The sequence below is a fragment of the Poecilia latipinna genome, unplaced genomic scaffold (genome assembly GCF_001443285.1).
Source record: "Poecilia latipinna isolate Pla-1442-1.1 unplaced genomic scaffold, P_latipinna-1.0 Scaffold37, whole genome shotgun sequence".
NCBI classification, from domain to species: Eukaryota; Metazoa; Chordata; class Actinopteri; order Cyprinodontiformes; family Poeciliidae; genus Poecilia; species Poecilia latipinna.
Window position 1 is genome coordinate 19,745 of NW_015112653.1, and position 24,175 is coordinate 43,919.

At 36.6% G+C, this 24,175-nt stretch overlaps 3 protein-coding genes across 3 annotated transcripts; all 3 read right to left on the minus strand.

Annotated features, from left to right (window-relative positions):
• Positions 1–5,021: 5,021 nt before the first annotated feature.
• Positions 5,022–5,920, minus strand: LOC106954764 (thymosin beta-b-like). The gene is made up of 3 exons (XM_015044504.1): positions 5,810–5,920; positions 5,441–5,553; positions 5,022–5,364 (listed from the first exon to the last, which is right to left on the minus strand). The coding sequence occupies exons 2-3, from the start codon at positions 5,538–5,540 to the stop codon at positions 5,333–5,335; spliced, it is 132 nt and encodes a 43-aa protein (XP_014899990.1). The 5' UTR covers positions 5,541–5,553; positions 5,810–5,920; the 3' UTR covers positions 5,022–5,332.
• A 557-nt stretch (positions 5,921–6,477) lies between these two features.
• Positions 6,478–13,076, minus strand: tlr8a (toll-like receptor 8a). The gene is made up of 2 exons (XM_015044576.1): positions 12,568–13,076; positions 6,478–10,412 (listed from the first exon to the last, which is right to left on the minus strand). Exons 1-2 carry the CDS (start codon positions 12,568–12,570, stop codon positions 7,335–7,337), a joined length of 3,081 nt encoding a protein of 1,026 aa, XP_014900062.1. The 5' UTR covers positions 12,571–13,076; the 3' UTR covers positions 6,478–7,334.
• Positions 13,077–16,671: 3,595 nt separating this feature from the next.
• LOC106954792 (toll-like receptor 7) lies at positions 16,672–24,125 on the minus strand. Its single transcript, XM_015044564.1, has one exon. The coding sequence runs from the start codon at positions 20,291–20,293 to the stop codon at positions 17,117–17,119; it is 3,177 nt and encodes a 1,058-aa protein (XP_014900050.1). The 5' UTR covers positions 20,294–24,125; the 3' UTR covers positions 16,672–17,116.
• Between the last annotated feature and the right edge of the window lie 50 nt (positions 24,126–24,175).

The window sequence follows — 24,175 nt, forward strand, 5'->3', positions numbered from 1 at the left end:
GAAGTTCTGCCTCAGTTCAGGGAAGGGAGAACTGACTTCCACTTGCATTAATAGAAGTGGCTAAATATGTGATTTCCTTGCCTGACCGTGTGTTCACATTCTGAGTATCAACAATAAGCTGCTGACTAAAGTTCTTAGATTAAAAAAACAACAAAAAAAAAAAAAAAAAACAAGAAGGCCAAATCAGGAACTTGTAAAGACTCTGACTGTAATGAGGTGCTTTACAACATGAAAGTGGAAATGAAACATATCACAAGTTTTACCTAAACTGATCAGTCAAATGTCATACGGGAAACAACAGCCAGAAATATTTGTGTTAGGCGGCTTTCCTGTTTTATGTAGCAGCTTTATCAACCTCAGAGTTTTACGGTGCTGGTGATTGTCTCCAAGTTACTGGCAGCAACGTAATAAAAGATGAACAACCAATATGCATTTCTGATGTCCCTCCCATGTAAATTTACTTGCTTATATATAGGCAGTGGGTAGAAACCAAAGACTCTCTAAAGACTGCTGGGCTGAAGACATCCCAATTTGATTATTACTATACACAGTTCACTGTTAAATCTGGACTGATCCAACACTGGACTAATTTAACAGGACGGGTTTGAGCTATGGGTTTATCCCGTACACTAGGTCAACTTTTGCATCAAACAAGAATGCGTAAACGTGACTCATAAACAATCAGAAAAAATGTGCTGAAAGCTGTAACTTTGGGCACAAAAAAAGTATTTGCTGAAAATGTTTTTTTTGTTGTTGTTTTTTTTTTTACTTTTAGTCTAATTTTACATCAAAAATTCCCAGCATTGTAAAAACAAATTAAACAACCACATGACTTTTGAGACTATGTTTAACTGAAAAACACTACATTTTGATAACAAAATTCACATTCCGCATACAACACTGTAAACAGCTGTCACACAGCGTTATTTCACCATATACAGTGTTTTATCACATCCAAAGACTTCAAATTATTTTACTCTACAATCCTTCATCCACAAATTAACACATTATGCTGATGGCGATAAGCTACATTGTAGATACAACTTTCCTGGGGCAGACTGAAAGAAACGCGGCCTCCATTTGGCTCCATTTGGTGAAATGTTTTGCACAAGGAAATGCCGGTTTGAAACAACAAGAATGAAATGGTTTAGATCAAAAATACCATTCACGTTTTAGAATGACCAAGTCTAAACCTCACTGAAAACAGCTGCATGATTTGGAGTTAGCTTAAGAACTGGAACATTACAAACTTGTCAGATTTGCTTTGTGTATTTTCTTGACGTCAAACACAAGATGTAATTTCAAGCATCTTTAGTTTCCTCGGAAGGTTTTTATTTTGAATCCTCAGTTAAGTGCGAGTGCCTCAGTAATAATAAAGACTTCTGACAGGACTGGATAGGTTTACAGTGATGCTTTAGTTTCCTGTTTGATGTTGAAAGAGGTTCTGTTTTCACTGAGCCTTAAAGGTCAGAGTTTAAAGCTGCCCTTTATTCCCTCCTTATTAAATAAGTTTGCATGGGGTGTAATTACACAGCCATGTCCCCTGAGAAGAGACCCTACCTCACCTCAGTGCATGCCTAGCAGGATAGGACATGCTGCGGAATTGTTTTTACTTTGCACAGGTGCAAATAATGTCTGTACTGTTATTAGAGAGCTGCGTTGTCGCCTGTAAATGAAAGATTTAATTTCCAGTTACGCTCTACAGCTGGGTAATAAATACCCAGACTTGACATTTTACACCGTAGTTGCAGATCGGAAAGTTGCATAGATACATTTGTTTATGCACATAAACAAACAGATGTTTGTCACGTAATGCTGCATGAAGAAGTCAGTGAGGCTTTTGTGTTATAAGTGAGCAGCATGTGAGAAAAGCTCAGCTGGGCAATAGGGGAACTGTCACAAATAGCAGAAGTCACAGTTCAACAAACTATAACCTTACTTTGTCTTCATGGCATACGCTGACCCACTGTGAGCTGTACACATGTTCACACACACAATGCACAGGGCGATGAATTTGACAAATTAGAATGCCCTAACTTCAGTTATTCAGAACAAGCAGACCAGAGACCAGAGAGTTAGTATGCACAGTTTTAAATAGCTGCACTTTGGCAATACTTGCTGTATACCAAGTGGAGACTTGTGCTTATGATCACGACTAAAGCAGCAAAGTTAGCTAATCAAATTCCTGCCTGCTTTAATTGTGCAACCTGAATCAACTAACAGATTTATGTGTTGAAGTCAGACGATTTATCACCATTCAGTTTTTTTCTATCCCAGTGAAAATTTCCAAGTGGGGGGAATACAGGCATTGTGCCAGCAAACTAAATTAAGACACAATCTCAAATGAATGATATACCTAACATAAGGTTACGGATTTAGAAATGAAGGTTTTATTCTCTGAGAACCTATTTGAATACCCAGACTTGACATTTTACACCGTAGTTCCAGATCGTAGTTACAGATATGTCACAGCATTGTTTCAAATGACAAACACATTTCGAATAAAAAATAGTATAGCTAGCTTAGGATGTGATACTTTTCGTCTTTTGACCTCTTTAAAAACTCAGAAGTAGAATTTAAATAAGGAAGATTCTAAAACTGACCTTTAGTCTAGAACGTTTGTCTTTTTCTGTGTGCTTAATTAAACTGAAGAGTTTTGCACGAACAGTGTGACTCTGCAGCTCTTTAACCACATCCTGTTTCATACCTATGAAACTTCTGAGCTCCCACAAATTCACAATCAAGCTGTTTTAACAATCAGTGGCACTAGTTCCTCAATGTGAAAAGTTAGGGTAAGAAAAATCTTTATTGTCTGCAATGGTGGCATATTTTGTCAATATAGATGTTAGTGAATTCTCTGCCACTCTGCAGCTTCCTTCAGAAAAACAGACGTTTGACTGCAAGCAGTCAAAACGTTTGTGTTATCTAACGTATAGACAGATACAAATGATTTTCATTAAAAAAATAAAAAAAAAATCAAACACATTTTAATCTGTTTCTTGGCAGAACTTCTCACAAACTAAGCTGCTGTCAAAGTCTCCTTTTCTCTCATGCATGCTTGCTCTATAAGTACACCCCACCTTTAAACCACACAAAGATGCAAACCAATAACATCTCACTTCCCACTCCCTCCTCTCACTTCCTGGCCAAACTTAATGGAGGAAAACTCAAAGCATTTGACCCAAATCATACAGTTAATGGAACAAAATATCAGTGAAATGGATGTGAAATTCCAACTTTATTTAGCAAAGGGTTCTGCGTCACAACTATGGCTAGATTTTGTTAAGAGTCTATATTTTGATTCACGTGTATTATAAATTGTGAGCCTTGTTACCTTGTCAGAAAGTTCGGAGTCAGAGTGTTAGATAAGTTGATTTAGATACTTATTGCTTTGACATAATGGAGAAAGAAACAGGCCAAGTTGTTCTGCCTTGTTTCTTATTTAAAATCAATTTGAAGACTTCTTTTTTTCCATAGGCATCAAAGCATATCTGATTTTTACTATACTCAAAAAAAGTGCCTTAAAGAAGTTTTTTTGACGCAATTGTCCTAGTATTTCAAGAACTAATGTGATCTGTGGGGGGTTTTATAAAACAAAATCAATCCGAAGATCAGAAATCAGCACAGACTCAAAGACGAGTTCTGTCAGTTGTGCAGTTCTGCTGTAACATCACTTCCTCCCACAAAATAGTCAACTGTAGCCTGTTTAGCACTGGCAGGATGGCCTTTGAAAAAAAGCACAGATATGTTCACAAAGCCTGCAAGCCACAGAATACATAAGCAGGTACTTCTTAAAGCGCATTAACATGTAACTTGAACCATCACTTTTATTTCAAAATGCCACCTTTTAAGTTTAAGATTGTCTTAGCACATAATTTTTTGAATGTTTCGAAGTTGAAAAACTGCCTATAAAACACTGCTTGTGTTTAACCTCTTAGCTCTTTTAGATTATTCTAGCCACTCAGTTATTTACATTATAAGGGCCATTTGAGTGGTACCACTGGGATCCTTTTCTCGAAGCACATTATGTATACTGTAAGCTCCCATATGCAAGCCACAGAAGCATCAGTGTTCTTTGTGTTGAGGTTCATTCTGTTACAGAAGCTGCACAGTGTGCTTGTTAGAATGACAGCAGCTGGGATCTTGGCGCACACTGCCAATTTCATCTCAATCAATGCATCGTGTTGTTTCAGAGTCATTTGCATTTCTTTGCATTGGTGTTAGCAGGTTCACACAGGATCGTTGGATGCAGCGTCACGGCAACATTGGCATAAACAGGATGTCTGACTTGTGTACAAATGCTGAAGTTATTAAATCGACAAATGGATAGAGGTACCATCGTCTGACCAAACTACTTAAACAGCCCCTCATGTGTTAACTATACATTTTCAGACTGACCTTTTCCTGTGGGGAAAGAAGCATGTTCCATTTTCTTAGAGCCCATTCTTTCACAGCCGTTAGTGACTACACAAAGAGCATGATGTAATCTCCCCATGTATCGATTCTTCAGTATGCAAAATGAGGCCAAGTAGCATTTTCAGCCTTCAGTGATAGATCTGGTGAATGCTAGTTAAAGACCCAAGAGCAACTTTAGTCACATGCCTACAGTTTAATTTAACCCTGGTGCAATTTTCACTTAAATGCACAGAAAAATTCATAGTAAATTTTAGGTTTCCAGAGAGACAAGCCAATTGGTTTGAATTTGAGAAGGTCACTGGGCTTGTTAAGGAACCTCACCATAGAAATGAAGTTCAGAGTTCTCACTGCTGCAGTTGGTCAACTTTACCTTTCCATACAGCATTGCAGACCATTTTCAACCCTTCCCACAGAGCAGTCAGGTTTGGCTTTTGGAAAAGCCAAAATGTTTAATGTGACTTTTAGTAGCAGCAGATTCCCCAGTCTTCAAGTTGAACACCTCAGTAAATGCTGCCAATATTTCAGTCTGTAGAAAGTTTACACATCAGGATTTTCATTGAAATCCAGTTTGGGACATTGCCATGCAAACAAGCCTGTACACCACATTTATTCAAGTTTGTTTTATTTTAAATATTGAAACATGTGCATGCCAAAGTTTACAAGATATGCCTTGCTTAGTGAGCATTCAGAATTGGCCAAAAAAAAAAAGAAAATGATAAGGACAAGTCCATCATGCAATCATTCCACAGCAGGGATTCAAGGGACTGATCCCTGTGCTAAAGGGAAGCCACTTGCTTTACATCTGGTAGAATTTGTAGACATTGCTATGGATTAGCAAGTACAGACAAAAATGCATCTGTGAAGTGGTTCAAGTCAGCAGCACTTGTGGAATGTGCAACACATGGGAGACTGGTCTTCATGACTCTGTCGTCTTCTCCTGTTCAATGGCTGGAACAGAGTAAAGACTTGGGGTTAACCTCAGAACCAAAACGCATGCATTAAAGTTACTTAGAGTAGAACTTACTCTCTTTAGTTGGCAGCGTGTTCTTCTCTTGTGTTTCGGTCTTCTTCAACTTGGTTTTGTCAAAGGTTGTAACCTCAGTGATGTCAGGTTTGTCAGACATGATTGCAAAAGCACTAAACAGAACACAGTAACCATTTTAGTAATTAAATCAGAAACCTCCGAGCACAGCTACACCCTGGTTAGCAACCAAAGTTTGACAATTTTACAGTTCAACACACCTGACTTAAGCAGCTACTCATTTGACATGGCTTCAGTCACAATACCAGACAGAAGCAATCGTTTTAAAATATATACATATATGATTTTAAAAAGAAAATTTTACACACAATACCACAAACAAAAAAAACAAAAAAAAAGGAGGTTACTTACCAAGTGTGTAGGCACAGTAGATACACCGAACAAAAGCCTCAAAGTCACAGGAGCAGAGTAAGAATGAGCGGCTCATTCATTCAATAAATACTGCCCAGTATGTTAATAACCTCTGACGTCACGCCTACCCTGCGTTTGTCAACCAACCATATTTTTTGGTTTTAAATATATTATTTAGGATGATTTGAAGCAAATGACTAACATATCCATATCGTAACATAAGCTCAGATAAATAAGCAGTGCCTTTTTTGACGTAAAAAAAAAAAAAGAGTATTAATTTAGCACCACAAGCTGCGTCCCATTACGTGATTAAAAGTCCGGTGAGTTGAGCTTCTCTAGACGTCACGAAGTTGTGCAAATTGTAGTCGTAGTTCTAGATGTTTCTTCACGCAGAAGACAAAAGACACCATGAAGAAGTCTAATGAAAGAATTTAAGGCCAGGATGGCAGGTTTTTTTATAATTTTACCACTTGTGACCCCATGTGGACTAATGCGATAATGCAGCTACGACATACATAAGCTGTGCAAAAATGCGAAGCACGTAGTTAATAACCTAAATATTTTAAGATCAGCTTGTGAATAAATATTTTAAACGGACACTGATGATGAAATTTTATTTATAATTTATTTAAGACATTTGTAATCAAAGATTCTGAAATCTTCTGGCAACATTTAAATCAACACAAACTTATAAGTCTCCCATCGTTTCATGTTTTTTTTTTTTTTTTGTTTACTCATAAGATTTAAACGCTGCTTACAATTTAGAGATTATTATCAACCTACTGTAGACCCACAGTTTCATAGTCCCAAAAATATAAAAGCAATTAAATAAACATTTGTATTTTTATGTGTCAAACATAACTTGAAATAGACATGTTCAATAGACAAAGATCAGTCTTTTTAGCATATTGATTAGATATCAGAAAAACATAAAATTAAGTTCAAATTTATTCTTTCAGCTTTTTTATATTGCAGACCAAAGACCATGAGCAAAACTTATACAATGCAGACCTAAAGTACAACTCAACCCTGACAAACCTATTAACCCCAGTCTGATATTTCACATGTCAATGACTTAATACAATTCTTGCTTTCCTAGAACAGAAAACATCCAATTTCAAAAATGAAAAGAATTTGACTGCGTGGTTTGATAACTAGGATGAGCCAAAGTATAACATCTTAAATTGTTTTCATGTCATGACAGCCTGCAGAACATGAACAATGGAAAAACAAAATATACAGAAACAATTTTAGGTCACTTTTAATGTGAAGTAAACTTAGTCAGTGATTACGTGTTTGTTTATTTCTTGATATGAAATACTTATTGCCTTTGACAGCCACCCTCTTTAACTTACATGTGAAAACATGGTCATGTACAGTACTATCTCCACTTTATTACTTCAAAAGGGCAGGATCAAAGTTGCTAAGTATCACAGTCGCAAGGACATATATACATACCAAATAATGACATGTTTAAATGCTTAAACAATTACTAGGTTATTCTCAAGAATTATTATCTTTATCCCTACTTGCTGCTGAAAAACTTTTTATAAGTTTTGCTGTACATAATTTGATTATCCACTTTTACAACACTTCTCAAGTTCTGCCAGAACCAGGGCTCAGCAGCTGCAGTTCTGGGCCACTCCACAACACTTTTCTCACAAAGCCTCCTCCTGAGGCGCAGGAAGTGAGAATGTTGCAGGACAGGTTCGAGCATCAGCAGAACAATCACATCCACATTTTCATCCAGCAGTCTTTGGTGGGCCAGATACATTGCCAGTCTGAACACCCCAGTCTTAACGTAGCCCTCTGTCAAGACAAACAGGGTTTTGCGACTGTTTTGGATGCTCTGTGTAAGGTTATCCACTAGAGGGACTCCTAGAGGCCAGTCTCTCTCCTCCAAGCACAAAGGAAGAAGCTTATCGCCCTCTTCTTCCAATTTCACCCGCAGATTCATCATTACCCACTCAGTGACACGTGGATCCTTGGTGTCATAAGTCACAAAGATGTCGTAAATATTTTCCTGTGAGGACAAGGCTCTGTATCCCTTCAGTCTAGCCTTGACGTAGTGCAAGACATAAGAAGCATCCCAGTAAAATAAGTGAGCAACTGTTGCCACAAACATAAAGGAAATAAGGAAGAATGTTGTGAGAACGTACATCTTGAACGCCATATCGTCATTTACACATTGATCAATGTCAAAGTATATAAGTGGCTTGTTCTTGTCCTTTAATGGCATTTTACATCTCACCTCAGTTGTCAATCTAGGAATCCTTATTTCTCGTTTTCCAATCCATACAAGGAAATCCAAAGAATCACATGTACATTGAAATGGATTTTTCTGTAAAAATAAAGTCTTAAGATTCTCCGGTCTGGGCTCGAAGGTGGTTTGATTGATGATAGCCAGCTTGTTGGAGCCGAGGCTGAGAGTCTCAAGGCTTTTCATGCCTTTGAAATAGAAACTTTCCAGGTGACATATCTGATTGTGAGTCAGATAAAGAAAAGTCAAAGAGAAACTAGTAACTGTTTCAATACCTGCTATGTTGGACAACGAATTGTAACTTAAGTCTAAAATGTTAAGCCGATGGAAATAAGACAGACTGTCCCATGAAAAATCTGTCATTTTGTTATTATTTATTCGTAGTTCAGTTAGGTTGCGAGGGAGCTTTTCATAAACATCATCAGGAATTTTTTCAAGGTCGTTCCACGAAATATCCAAAACTGTCAAATTAATCAGGTTGGTAAAAAGAGTCTTATATGAGTCATCACCTACTTTCCAAAGAGTTCCAAGCTTGTTATGTGTAAATTGTAGTTCTGCTAAAGATCTGCTGTGCATCTGCTTTGTTGTTAAAGTGGAAATTGAGTTATGACTCATATTCAGCACTCTCAGGATAGGCAAATTTTTTAGGAAGTTTAAATTATGTGTTACTCCAAAAGATTTAAAGTAGTGGGCATTCCAACTGAGATCTAGCACTTCGAGTTTCTTCAGTTCCTGGAAGGCATTGTCATAAGCCAGATCAATCTTATTGAAGGACAGGTCCAAGTAGGTCAAATTAGGCAGTAATGAGAACTCTGTGCCATTTGGTGCAGCAGAGAATCCATTGCTGGATAGATTCAGACACGCAATATCTCCATAACCTTCAAATTGCTTTTGTGAGATGAAGAACAAGTTATTTGAACTGAGGACAAGAACCCGTCCAGAGTTAAAGCACTGTTGCTTTATAAGGCCATGGGATAATTCAAAGGTGAAGTCTTTTGGAGGAAGTTTAAAATAGGAAGAAACAGTGATGTCTGACCTTTGAACATATCTCCCTACTGAATTTGAAAGCTGTCTCTGTGGAGTGGGATACAGCCTGTTTTCTGCCAAATAAATCATTTTCAATGGATGAAATTTGTTGAAAACGGTGGAATCAGCCTGAATAATAAAGTTAGTCCCCAAATTCAAAGCAGATAGATTTCGAATTTCATAGAGAGGCTTGAGCGTATCTGGTTGAATATTCTGGAAGACCAAACCCTCCATATGCAAAGTCCTTAATGACTTAAGATTTGAAAACTCAGTTGAAAGATTAATTGTGTTAGGATAACTTTTTAAAGCATAGTTGAAAGAAAATTCAAGCACTTCAAGCCTTGGGAGGTATCGCAGAAATTCAGCCCTTCCAGTAACTTCTCTGAGCAAAAAGTTAAATGAAAGGAGAAGATGTTTAAGCTTCCTCAGGTTCTTAAACCACGATGGATTCAGATACTCTAAGGAGTTTCCCCCCATATTGATTTCCTCAAGTTCAGACAGATTTTCAAATGCATCAGGGTCAATTCCAAGGGAACCATTAGGGCAAGGCACACAGGGAAATGGTGCATTTTCACATCTGGGGCAGTTCCCTTGTATCTTAAGAAGTTTTAAATTATTCAAGCCAGATAAATCCTCCCTAAATATGTACTGTATTTTGTTGCAACTCACATTAAGCACTTCTAAAGACTGGGGTAGTCCTTTGGGAACATTACTTAAGTTGTTGTAAGACAAATCCAGATTTTTCAATTTGGTCATGTGGGTAAAACTGTTATTTTGGATTTTCACTGGTTTGCCACACGGATTCCAGTAGTAACAGTTCTTGGATAACCACAGTTGTGTCAGGTTTCGTAAGTTGGCAAAGTTCGTTTGATTCACATTTGTAATGTTGTTGCTGCTCAGCTCAAGGATTTCCACACTGGCAGGTAGGTAGCTTGGAATTTCTTCGAGGCCATTGGCACTCATTTTCAAATCCTGCAGTTTTGTTAGGTTTCTAAGGCTTCCCTTGAAGACCACTTTCTTGTACATGTTTGCCAAGTTGAGATTGAGAGAAGTCAGATTCAGCAGTTTGGAAAATGCATCAGCCTTAATGGTCTTCAGGTAATTTTTTGATAAATCAAGAGCAGTAACATTAGTGGTTATCCCACTAGGTACCCATTCTAGGGCGCGGCCACTGCAGTCAAATTGGACCTCAGAGGAATTGGAGGTTGTCACATCACAGAGAAACTGCGCTGTCCAATGAAGTTTACAGGCAGCAGGCTGGATCTCCAGATGGCAGCACAGACCAAGGAGAAGCAGATAAATCCAACACTTTGCAGTCTGAAATGAATAACAAAGTCAATCAGATGATGGAATTAAAGCAGGTTATGAGACCTTTATGCAATATGTTAAACTGAAGAGATAGACTCCTATCTCTTCAGATAGGAGTCTATATGAAGACTCCTATCTGAGTCTTCAGATAGACTCAGATAGTCTATCTGAAGTGATGAACTTCCCAGTTTTTATTTATTTCCACCCTTTTTAGTAGTAGTGAGAAATAAACTACACAGGTACATGTCAATAAATTAGGACACAATTAAGAAATTGATAAATTTCAGCAATTAATAAAAATTTCAAACATAAGTAGATTCGTGGGAAGAATGTCTGCAATTAAAATGATGATCCACCCTAAACTAAATTAGACATTAACATTTAAAGACGATTTGTCTTTAAATGTTATTTTTTTAGAAGATTCATATGGATCTAATGAAAACAAATAATTTGAATATAACTAAGAAAAGTCTATTATCCTGTCCAAAAGTAGTTACAGCTATTAAATCTGTTGTTAACATGGTGTAACGTGTTTTTCCGAGCCGTCCATAAACATATCATGAACGTCAACATAACGTCAGTTTGAACCTGTGTCCGTTAGGCGCGCGAGTTTTGCTGCTGAGAAGAGGAGGAAGCCGTGGTTTGTTTATCATTGCAGCAAACCAGCCAGAACTAGCAAAAGGCAAACAACTTTTCACATTTCTTTCCAAACAAACCGAGTAAGTTGAGTAATGCTGTTGGATGCACATTATGATAGCTAAATGATTCCTATATCCATAGACTATATCCGTATATGCATGGCTATATGTCATGTTAAGAATGTTAAAGGTGCAAAATGTCATGTTTTTTTTTGACTATACGCTATATATAGTATATAGTTTGTAAAAACTATACACTATATATATATATATATATATATATATATATATATATATATATATATATATATATATATATATAGTAAAATATGTATACTCTCTTGATATACATCTATAAACAGTTTGGTTTCTGTCAAGATGCAAGAGAGTACTAAGCAAATTGCTCTTTTATATTGGTCAATATTTAATATTACATAATTCCCGCCTTTAAAATTAGTTTGTCAAAATGTAACAAACCATGACTCATATATTTGTATATATATGAGACATATGAAATATGCAATCCTATTTGATGATATATATTTAACAAAAGAGGTAATTAGCATAGTTTTTGTCATTTATTAAAGGTTTAAAAATTACATCAGTGTGCCACAGCAAATAAATAATAAGCTGATAAACAGGTGTAAAACAACTTTAAACCGTTTATATTCTGCTTTTCCTCGCTCTCTGTGATAGCACGCAGACCTGTTGCCATGGCAACCGACACAACATCTCCGTTAACCTGCAGAGCAGAGAGTAACGTATTGACCAGAACGCCCTGCACTGCAGTTAGCTTCCTGCTTTTGGAGCGGTCTCCGATCCGCTTGCATTCACACTGTCTTTCAACCGCATCAGAGTTCACTTCAGCCGGACTGTGACCTTGGTTCAGAATTCGCCTTTTTAAACCGTTTTGAAATTCAAATTTGCATTCACACTCCCCAAACAAATTGGACTATTTGAACAAACAAATTAGAGTCTGATTAGAGCGGACTAAATGGGGCTAGTGTGAATACACCATGTGGGTTTTTAGTCATTACTTATTGTTTAAATGACCTCAGGTGAGATGAGAAGAATCACTGTAAAAACTGTAAGCATCCTTGGATGCTAAAACACGAGCACTGTGAACTAACTCATTTAAGTCAAATAAAATCAAATATTTACAAAAACTAAACTCGACTACAGTTCATAAATTGTGGTTCATTTCTCTGACTTGCCAAACATGTTTTGAACCAAGAACGTTTACGACTTGCATGATAAGACCCAGCTGCTGAGTGTTGCTCCCCAAAAGCCCTAAGATTTCAACTGTGAAAAATTCTTTATGTCTCAGTTTATACGTGCTACATTTGTTCTAGAACAAACACTCTAAAAGGTAAAAATACTTAGCAATAAAACATAAGAGCAGGTTCATGTCTTACTCTTGTAATCAATTAGGAATTAACACAAAAACAGTGTCATTAATAACATGTTTGACACATTTTTCTGTCACAAAAATAAGTGTTGTAGAAGGTTGTGTTAGTAAAACTCACCATTTTGCATGATCCTTTAAGACCTCTAAACTGCTTCCTGCATTTGTCCAAGAAAAAGTTTAAATGGGATATAAAATGTGCGAATAAGACATATTTTCATACTCCTGATGATTTTTTAAATCCGCATGTTATGAAAAAAATAATCCTGCCTACTGAAGTCAGATATAAAAGCGACAAACTGTTTCACAGGATGTAGGAGAAGAGTAGCCTGTCAATTGCAGAAGTAACTGTAAAACAGTTTCATTTCCTTGTTCGCAGTTCTACAGATACGCCAGCCAAAATCAACATCAGAAATATTTCGCAAAAAATATGAATCAGTTTTGTAGCAATGCAGATAATTAGACAACCGTAGCTATTCAGGGAAGTGCATTCAGAGCTATTAATATGACAGAACGATTAATGTGTATGTATTGTGGTTTCTTTTTACAGAACTAACCCAGCTATTGGACCGTTGGACTCAAAAGGCCAATTACAACCTGTAAGAGTCCTTAGGTGAGTCTCATCTGATAAATTGTTTCACTCACTAAAGTTCATGTTAAGCTAAAGATTATTCAGTTAAAATGAGTATCTGCTTAGAGAAGCTTTGAATGGATCAAAGCTTCTTTGTTTTCTATAAGAAGTTTGTTTTTTAGAAAACAAGGAACATTATTCCCTTAGAGGAAACAGCACCGCTCCATGCTGGACCGAAACATTTCGCATCCTACGACATGGTGTTGAAGTAACGAGCTTTTAAACTTATGACCATGTCTAATGTGCTGATCCAGTAAGGAGGAGCCACACAAGGAAGATGGTATGACAATGAGGATCATGTGTTGTCAAGGGATGTAAACCTTGGCAAAACATTATGAAGCACTTTACAGAGATACAAATAGAAAACATTAAAGCCAATACCTTTACATTTTGAAAAGTGCTTCACAAAATGAAACAAATGATAAAAATTGTGGAAACATGAATAAAAAACCCCACTTGAAACTGCAAGGTAAAAGCAAGTGTGAAATTATGAAGACAATAAAACATCGAACATATTTGTCAAAGTCCAACAACTATCACTGCTCATTAATATTTATTAGATTGTCTTAAACAGTTTTGTCTTCCTTCTTTCTTTGTGCTTAAGACTTTTGTATAAGTCTTACTGTTTTAAGAGTGTTTCATCCACTCTTAAAACATTTTTAAGGTTCTGCCGGAACCAGGGCTCAGCAGCTGCAGTTCTGGGCCACTCCACAACACTTTTCTCACAAAGCCTCCTACTGAGAATGAGAGTGAGAATGTTGCAGGACAGGTTCGAGCATCAGCAGAACAATCACATCCACATTTTCATCCAGCAGTTTTTGGTGGGCCAGATACATTGCCAGTCTGAACACCCCAGTCTTAACGTAGCCCTCTGTCAAGACAAACAGGGTTTTGTAACTGTACACTGTTTCAATACCTGCTATGTTGGACAACGAATTGTAACTTAAGTCTAAAATTTTAAGCCGATGGAAATAAGACAGACTGTCCCATGAAAAATCTGTCATTTTGTTATTACTTATTCGTAGTTCAGTTAGGTTGCGAGGGAGCTTTTCATAAACATCATCAGGAATTTTTTCATTGTCGTTCCACGAAATATCCAAAACTGTCAAATTAGTCAGGTTGGTAAAAAGAGTCTTATATGAGTCATCACCTACTTTCCAAAGAGTTCCAAGCTTGTTATGTGTAAATTGTAGTTCTGCTAAAGATCTGCTGTGCATCTGCTTTCTTGTTAAAGTGGAAATTGAGTTATGACTCATATTCAGCACTCTCAGGATAGGCACATGTTTTAGGAAGTTTAAATTATGTGTTACTCCAAAAGATTTAAAGTAGTGGGCATTCCAAATGAGGTCTAGCACTTCGAGTTTCTTCAGTTCCTGGAAGGCATTGTCATAAGCCAGATCAATCTTATTGAAGGACAGGGCCAAGTAGGTCAAATTAGGCAGTAATGAGAACTCTGTGCCATTTGGTGCAGCAGAGAATCCATTGCTGGATAGATTCAGACACGCAATATCTCCATAACCTTCAAATTGCTTTTGTGAGATGAACAAGTTAAAGCACTGTTCCTTATCAGACAACTCAAAGATCAAGTGTTTTGAAGGAGGTTTTATGTATGAAGAAATAGAGATGTCTGACCTCTGAATGTATCTATACCTACTTTTATCTTTATTTAATCTTCATATACCTACTGAATTTGAAAGCTGTTTCTGCGGAGTGGGATACATGCTGTTTTCTGACAGATAACTCTTAAGAAGTTAAGCTTTCTGAATACAGCTGAATGAACTATGAATTTAGTCCCCAAATTCAAAGTAATAGTGATCTTTAAATGTGTTTGAACCAACATTCCGAAAAATCCATCAAAGCCCCCAAATGTAACTTTTTTAATGACTGAAGATTTGAAAACTCGGTTGAAATATTAATGATTTTGGGATAAATTTTTATAGCATAGTTGTAGGAAAAGGCAAGCAGTTCAAGCCTTGGGAGGTATAGCAGAAATTCAGCCTTCCCAGTAACTTCATAGAGTAAAAAGGTAAGTGAAAGGGGCAAATGTTTAAGCTTCCTCAGGTTCTCTTTTGAGAACCATATATGTACCTGTCAAGTCAGATTTAACTTTAAAAACAAATGACATTTTTGGTGATGTGTTGTCAAATTTTCCTAACCCGGGAAAGTAAAAAGCATGGTGACACTCCCCCTACACAGCCTCCTGTAGGAACAAACTATGACTGGCTCCTAGAATGTCATTGATAATTTAGTTTTGGAAGAAAACATGTATTTAAAAGCTCTTAAAAGCTAAGAATGGTTTAAGTATTTGAAGCACAGATTATTTATTTGTTCTTACTTTTTGAACTATTGGACTTGAACTTTACATCAGACAGTGTCTAATCCGAAATGATATTGCCAGAAACATGAAAATTTCTTCTTACAGGAATACATTTTATTTATACTAATTCATTATGTAATTTAAATGTCAGCTGTTTGTATGTTTTTAACTCATGGTAATGAAAATAATATCTCACTTAAAATGTAAAGTTCACTCTATTTTTCACAAGTCAATTTCAATTTATTTTTGTTTAGTAAATGATAACTAGGCAAAATCTACATTGTTTGGGTTTTGAAGACCTGGGAGCTGATTGGGAAAATTATATGACCTGGCATAGGCAAAATTATAAATTTATCAAAGAAATGTAAATGATAAAGATCCTTTATCTTTACTGCTGCTACTTTTAAACACAGTTAAAAACAAACGCATGCATTTGTCAGAATTAAATGTTTATTGTCATTGTCCTAATGGCATATTGATGAATACAATAAAATGTAATTTGAACATCTCAATACTTCTAAGGGTTGGATTTTCAAAGTACACACACTGAGCCAGAGCTTGTGATAAATTATTTTACAGTAGTGGGTATATTGTTGTATGATTTAAGTAGTTTTAACTCAACTCAACTTTAACACAGGGACATATAATGAAACAACTGTTCAAAAACACATCAAATTATTAAATCTAAGAATTACCCTAAAATAAAAGTAATGGTTAGCATAATTAAAGAGACAAAAAAAATTGTTTCTTTCACATATGAAGATACAAAGAAAATTGTAGTAGTAAAACTCACCATGGTACAGGTTAGGTTGAACCCAGCTATTCAAAGAATATTCAAAGCTACTGATTCCAGGACATTAAAGCCTTCCAGATCTAAAAGGGATCTGACAAAGCAGCAATCCCTTTACACCAGCCAAAACTACTGACTACCTTTTCTTGCCCTGTATTTCAGTATTGCTCTATTAAAAGAAAAAGCAATAAAGCTGTAAGCTGAATTGTATGCCCAGAAAGACTGCATGTGTTAGAAAAGCCACATGCAAATTACAGAAGTAGCTGTACTTAGTCATTTCCTTATTTGCAACCATATTAAATAAAGACAATCTTAAAATAATTTGTGGTATTAGCATAAAGCTGTGGTTCCTTTTTCCAGTAATGAAACCAAATAGCACAAACTTTAAGATTGTGTGTGTGTGTGTGTGTGTGTGTGTATATATACTAGAAAAGATGTTCTGGAGCAACATTGCTTCTTGGTATCTTACTGTAGGAAAGCCTTTTTGTTTTCTCATGCATGGTGTCATAAATATGAAGAAAATGCATGGTTGCTTGGATGTGCTTTTCATACCAGAGAGTCCAGTGCAACCACCTTTACTGACTTGTAACAAGCGCTGGTTGAAGAAAGGAATGCCAAAATAGAGTGTGACCAAGCTGGTGATCAGCGTGAGGGCAACATACCAGGTTGTTGTAGCTGTGAATGGCTTTCCAGCACTTTCCTGAAACCTCAATTTGTTAAAGGAAAAATTACTATATTAATTACTGATATCTCTTGTTTCTTCAAACTTCTATTCTTCAATCCAATAAATGACACCAAACAAGAGTCAACAGCAGAAAGGCATTGTTAATTGGCAGACATCATAATTGTAATTGGAAGCATTGTTGCAGAGAAGAAATAACTGATAAAACACAAATTGTCTTATTTTTTACAAACTCTATATTGCCACCCCTTCAGAGTGTCTCTTTAAAGAGATTGCTGTACTGTTTGTGGCTCTCAGTAGCCAATACACTCCTGAGACTAAACCAGAAGTATGGTTGTGCCTGCGGGTTTGTTGGCCACTCGAGCACAGACCGCTTGTACAGTCGCTTTCTTAAGCGCAGATATTTTGAGTTACAAGATACTTTTTCCAAAAAAATCAGTACTATGACGTCATTTTTTTCATCCATCAGTCTTTGATGGGCCATATAGAAGGCTGTCCTGAAATTACCCCCCTGGATGTATTTTTTGGTGAGAATGAACACAGTCCTCTTGCTCTTGTGGATGCTCTGGGAGAGGTTGTCAATCAGGGGACAACCGGGGACCCAGTCTCGCTCCTCCAGACACAGTGTCAATCGGCGGTCTCCCCGCTCCTCCAGATGATGACACATCTCCTTCATCACCCACTCTGACACAGCAGGATCATTTTTGTCAAACATCACAAAGGCGTCATAGACATCACTTTGAGAAGACAGGCGGCTGTAGCCCTTGAGTTTAGCCCTGCAGAAGTGATAAATGTACCAGACATCCCACAGGTAGAGGTGACTAGCGATGGACAGAGTAATGAAGCCAAGAAGGAGTGAAGTCATGAGAGTGTAGAGGATGATTGATAGGAAGGAGTGCTGGCAGGCTTGTAAGTCCACTGAGACCACAAGATGACCTTTTTGCACTCCTGGCGAAGCACAGGTAACGTCAATTCCTAGTCGAGGGATGGTCACCGTGGTCTTGTTTAGCCAAGTGATGAACCAAGAGGCATTACAGGTGCAAAGGAAACTGTTTTTGTGCAGAAGCAACTTCTCCATCTTCTTAACAACATTATCTGGAAAGCTAGATTGCTCAATATGCTTTATAAGATTGAAGCTAAGATCTAGATATTTTAAACTAAGAGCTTCCTGGAGGAAATTTGGTGTGAGTTTTAGGATTTTGTTGTCATGTAAAACAAGTTTTTCAAGTGATGTGGTACAGTTTGACAGCACTCTTGGAACAGAGGTTAGGTAATTTCCACTAAGGTCCAAGACTTTCAGAGATCTCAGAAGTTGTAGTTCCCCCCATGCAAAAAAGTACAGTTTGTTCTTTTTAATGTGGAGCTCAGTCAGGTTGTCTGGCAGACCACTGAAGACTTCTCTTCGAACTGAACGAAGGTTATTGGAAGAAATGTCTAGTAGTTTCAGATTACGTAATTTTTTGAAATAGTGGATATATCTTGTGTCCCCATCTCTCCACAGCATATCCAACCTGTTGCCTCTGAACTCCAGCTTCTCTAAAGAGTCACTTTCCATTTCTGTGTTGGTGGAAGTAGAAATCTTGTTGTGATTCATGAGCAGTATCTTGAGTTTTTTTAAATTCTTAGTGAAATTAAGCATATGAGTCAAGCCCTCTGATTCAAAATAATGGTTATTTTTACTTATATCCAAGATGACCAGATTGCTTAGCTCTTTAAAAGCAGTTGAGTACAACAGGTCCAGGCGATTTGATGAGAAGTCCAGGTACTGTAAATTAGTCAGGTTGCTAAACTCAGATCCGTTCAGGCTTTGGCTCATTGCGTTTCCTGAAAGATTGAGACATCTCAACTCCTTCAGGTTTAAAAACCTTGAATGCAAGAAAAATATGTTGTTTCTGCTCACATCCAAGGTTTTACCAAAGTCGCTGCATTCCTTCTTGACAAATAATGTAACGATTCCAAGTTCCTTATCTTTGTATTTGCAGCTGCGAGCATATTCATCGTATCTGAAGTAATGAATCTCTCTCACTTCCTTGTTCTGGAACTGATCAGCTGCTGACATGGGGGACCACAGCATAGGCTCTCCCCCGTTGAAACCAAACGCAGTTTGAGCGTCAGAGGGAGATGATATTTTATTGTCAGACAAACTGATTATATGAAAGCTTTTTAACTCCATTAAAATGCTGAGGTTTGCCATTTTGATAAAGTTTGTGCCGAGGTCTAGAACTGTCAGATTTGGAAGACGTTTTAAGGGAGCAATGCTTTCTGGCTTTAGTTGCTGAAACACATAGCCCTTTAGTCTGAGAATTTCAAGAGACATGAGGGAGGAGAAACTGGAGTTCAGTCTAAGAGTTTGAGGATACCTCTGGAGCTCATAGTTAAAAGACAAGTCTAGTTCTTCTAGCTTGCCAAGAAACTTAGGGAAGTCTGTGGTCCCAATATCTCTGGCTAAAAAGTTTGATGAGAGATCAAGCACTCTCAGATCCTTTGTGCTACTGAACCATTCAGGTAATATACATGTCAGGGAGTTACTGTGCAAACGTAACGTTTTTAGTTTTGTCAACATTTTAAAAGCTCCCTTACTTATTTTTAGGGGTGCGTTTTTTGGGCATGGGGTGCATGGGAAAGGGGCATTGTAGCATCGAGGGCAATTTCCACTAATATCTAAAATCTCAAGGTTTGTCAAGTTTTTAAAATCCTCATCAGAGACCTCTTGGATGTTGTTATTGTATAGATACAGCTGTCTTAAACTTACAGGCAACCTATAGGGAATAAAGGATAAGTTGTTTGATTTAAGGGACAGCAATGTTAGGTTTTCCAATTGTAAGAATGCACCATCTTCTATGTCATAGGAAACATTGCAGGGGTTGCGATAGTAGCAGTTTTGTCCCAGGTAGAGCACCTGAACATTTTGGATTTCGGAAAGATTTTCCTTAGAAATATAAAAAATATGATTCACTTCTAAACTCAGAAGGACAAGGTTTGAAGGTAAGCCTTTAGGAATGCTATCAAGCTGATTCCCATCTAGATACAGTGCCCGTAGATTCCTTAGTGCAGTAAATGTATCCTCCGCAATTGTCACACTTTTTGTGCACATGTTGTCCTTCGGACCAATTTTGATGGGTACGCAGTTGCACCTCATGTCAATCTCTGTGAGGTTGTCCAGACCACGAAACGAGGTTGAGTTCAAATTTGGGATATGGTTGATGGTCAGAGTCAGATTGGTAGTCTCTCCTGGGATGGCTTTGGGGACGAACTTGAGGCTTCTTTCAGTGCAGTCCACTTTCACCGTAGTCCCATTTTTGTCCTTGCTAACATCGCATGGCAGAGTTTTTGGGTAGGAGATGGCACTTGTTGTTTGAATGCAAAAACCCAGGCCCAGCAGGGCCCCACACATCTGCATAAAAACAGGTGACTTTATGAAAAACATGCACAGTGCTAAATATACATGACTATTTCAAATAAGTCCAATTTAACATATTCTCCTTTACAATGCAGTAAAACCACAAATGGTACATTTTCAACATTTTGTATTTAGTGGTTTACATTTTAACTGAAAACTTAATATTTAAGCTCATAGAGTTTGCTATGCAGATTCTGATATATTTCAGTCATTTGTTTCTGTTATTTTAGATTGCAGATTACAGTTGATGCAAAAATATAGTCACTCACAAAAGATTAGAAACGACCAATAAAATAATAGTCTGCTGACAAGTTCATCCATATACTGCACAGTATACCTATTTAGGGCTTCTGCATGACATAAATACTGCATGAGATGGAGGCTTTCAGCCTGTGGCTCTGCTGAGGTGTTCTCAAAGCCCAGGCTGCTTTATTAGCCACCTTTATTTTGTTTGCTTTGTTGGTTCTTAAGTCTCTCGTCTTCCACTATAACACTTGATCCAGCCACAGTTCATGACTTGCCAAACTCCTCTAGACTCATAGTTTTTTCTTCACAATCCCTTCCAGGCTGCAGTTACAACTATTGCTTTTGAATCTTTTTCTAACACAATTTTTCCTTCCACTCACCTTTCCGTAAATATTCTTGGATACATAGCTGTTTGACAAGCCAACTTCTTTAGAATTTTTTTTTTACCTAGTAGTTATGTCAACTGGGTTCTACATGATTGTGTGTAAAATGTCTAGTTTTATACGAATTTGATATTTCCAGCTGTAAGCCATAGTAATCAACATTAACAGAAATAAATGCTTAAAATATATCACTTTGTGATAAATTACTCAAATAACATTTTTAATGAAATTCTATTGTATCATGAATATATAAGAAGTGACGTATGTCTCACTTACCAGGTGGAGAAACATATTTTTGTAGGAGTATACAAATGTGGCTTGCTGCTGCTGTCAACACAAGAAGAATGCTGAAAGAGGTGGACTGCAATCAGCACTATAGTAATAACATGAAAGTAACAGGTGGCTATGTAAACCTATTGTGTGTGTAATTTGACAGCATCACTTCCCTATTGTTTTAAACCTCACATGTCAAAAATGTTATTCTTGTACTTTTTTTTTATTGTGGTGACTTTGTTTGTCTTTGTTTTGTAGGCAAATGCTGAGTGAGAGGATTTCATTTAGTTGTAATATAGAGATAAAGTTTTAGACATTTTCTCCAACTACAAAGTATAGTGTGGAGAAAATGTCCAACTACACAGTTAAATAACTAAATGGTTTCATTTCTCTGAAAGTTGATGGGGGGGAAAGTGAAATTGATAGGATTTGGGTTTGAAAATTTACATTGTAAATGTTGCTCAGAATCTTTTTTCGGCCATCTGTGGCTCATTTGTGGCTTCATGGCTGAACGCCCTACACCCTCACATGTTCACATAGCGTACATGTTAGTTCCTTCAGCCACTGGACAAAACTGAAAAATCTCACTGTTTGCCATCATAGAATTCACAATCAGTGGTTAAACAGATATGGACAGACATTTTCACTTATTTATTTAATAGATTTTGGGCTAACTCCAATGTTTTTTTCTGCATCTGATAAGATGGCCAAATCCAATGTTAGAAAGATACGTTGCTTTCAAATGTATTCTGATTATTGTAGATAGGAATGCATGTAGCATTATATTTTTTTAAATAAATACAGCAGTTAAAATGTTCTACTATTTTTCAGGAAACAAAATCATAGCACAAATTTCTTTCCCATTACGTTTCAATTTGTGTATGTCAAACATTCTCCTGAATTAGGCCCATTATAGAAAACTTATTGGGAGTTCTTCTAAGCCTGGAATCATAAAAATCCAACGTCACCACTAACTCAAAGCTTTCAAAATAAAATTTTTATTTTGAAAGTTTTGGTACCTTTTGTTTTAAAATATCTCATCCAATGAGTTGTTCAGATTTGCCTGGGGTCAAAACTTGTCACCCCATCTCAGAGTAGAAATCTCCAGCTTCTTGAGCCATGCTAAACTTACAACTTTAGATTTGCCATTGCAGTCAGATTTAACGTTTTGGTGTAAAAAGTTATATATCCTAGCTGCTCTACATAACAATTGGTGTCTTCATCTTGTATAAATCCAAATTGGTGCCAGAGTCTTAATCTAGGGGAAACTATATATCATATTAAGTTTAAGCTTGGTGGATGAGAGTTCAAAAGAGTCATTTATGAATGAAGACAAAAAATATTTAATTGAAGCATAGAAAAAAAATGCTCTTGAGACTGCAAAGATTGTTGACTTCAGTGTGGATCTTTTGATTGATATTATAGATGGGTGTTTATTGTTTTTACATTGTTTAATGCTTTTGTCATTTTGTAGCGCTTTCATATTTACATGCATTATAAATACATTATTGTTAAAATCTAGAACTAGAAAATCTCACAGAAAATTTATGCAAGATTGAAAGTCTGAAATTTCCTTCAAAGACAAAGTCGTTTTTCTCCCTAACAGTGCTTCATAATACATTCAGTCATTCACCCATTCAAGCTACTGCATTGTAGCTGTCTATAACTGAAATGGCAGTGACATAATTATTCAAGTGTAAAAAACTATTTGGTAAAAAAAAAAAAAAAAGGTTATTTAAATAGCTGAGTGATTATTTGATCACATCATTAGAATTAGTTTATAAAAAGCAAATACAATATACAGTGATGTGTAAATTCTGGTTTTCTGAAGAAAACATTAAACTGAGTGAAAAAAACAAACAAAACAAAAACAAACAAACATCAAATTAACAAAATAAATTCAGCCAGAAGAAAACACATTTTCAAATCTCGTTTTAGACATAAAGCTTTTGAAACCAGTACTAACCAAATGTAATGTGTACAGCGTCAGGGTGGCGCAAAGTACATATTGGTAAGATTGCCTCTAAAAGTAATGCTAAAATTAATAATAAAAATAGCATTCAGTTAAACCGCTTTATTTTTTTATATCAGACCTTTCCAAAGATAAGAAATGTTTCCTTGTTCCTGTTTTCAGTATGGTTTTTCATATCTTACATTCATTTTCAGTGTAAAAAACACTGAGGTTGCTGTAAATAACAGTCCATTGCAAACCTGAACATAGCTTTTAGCTTAATTAATAACAAATTAATATTTTTTGCATTAACTGCCATGACAGTTTTGAGATTAAAAAGATGGCATGTGGAGGTTGCATTGTTTGTCCCTTTCAGAATAGCTGTTATCATAAGTATCCAAGAATAATTAATCTGAGTTATAAATGACGCTACAGAAGAGAGTTATTTACTGCATTTAAGATATCTGCCAATAAACCATCCATCCCATCCATCCATTATCTAACACATTTATCCTTACAGGGTTGCGAAGGAGCCTTACGCCTATCTAAATCAGTCAACCGGCAAGAGGGAGGAGACACCAGTCCATCGCAGGGCAACAATACTAAACTATTCAGCCTCAATTCAAAACGTGAGCCACAACTGCCAGACAAAAAAGATAGTTACAGCTGACATATATTTATGTTATTATTTAACTTAAAAAAATAACATAGTTCTGAATCTTCCAAAACTGACCATGGCTGTCGACTTGTTTACCTTTTTCTCCATTCCCATGCATTTCTCTCTGCAACAGACTCATGCAAATTCAAACAGAACATGATCATTATTAATGCAAATGCTTTACCACCACTCAGACTTGAACAAATTCAAAAATCGTGAATTATTGAACTGTGTTTCTAAACTTAGGGTTTAAAAAAGCCTTTCCTCATTGAGAATGCAGTTTGAAATACAAGGTTTCATCTTTCAGGTTTCACTGAATAATGAAAGGGGAATAACTGCAAGAAATGTCAGAAATGACTGCCTTAAGGAAAAATGTAGCCAGACAAAAAAAGGACAGC

Bases quoted from the DNA above. Each gene is read 5' to 3' on its own strand.
- LOC106954792 (XM_015044564.1), bottom strand. From the start codon at position 20,293: ATGTTTTTCATAAAGTCACCTGTTTTTATGCAGATGTGTGGGGCCCTG.
- LOC106954764 (XM_015044504.1), bottom strand. From the start codon at position 5,540: ATGTCTGACAAACCTGACATCACTGAGGTTACAACCTTTGACAAAACC. The intron at 5,365-5,440 runs GTAAGTTCTACT...ACTCTGTTCCAG, and splicing joins CACGCTGCCAACTAAAGAGA to CCATTGAACAGGAGAAGACG.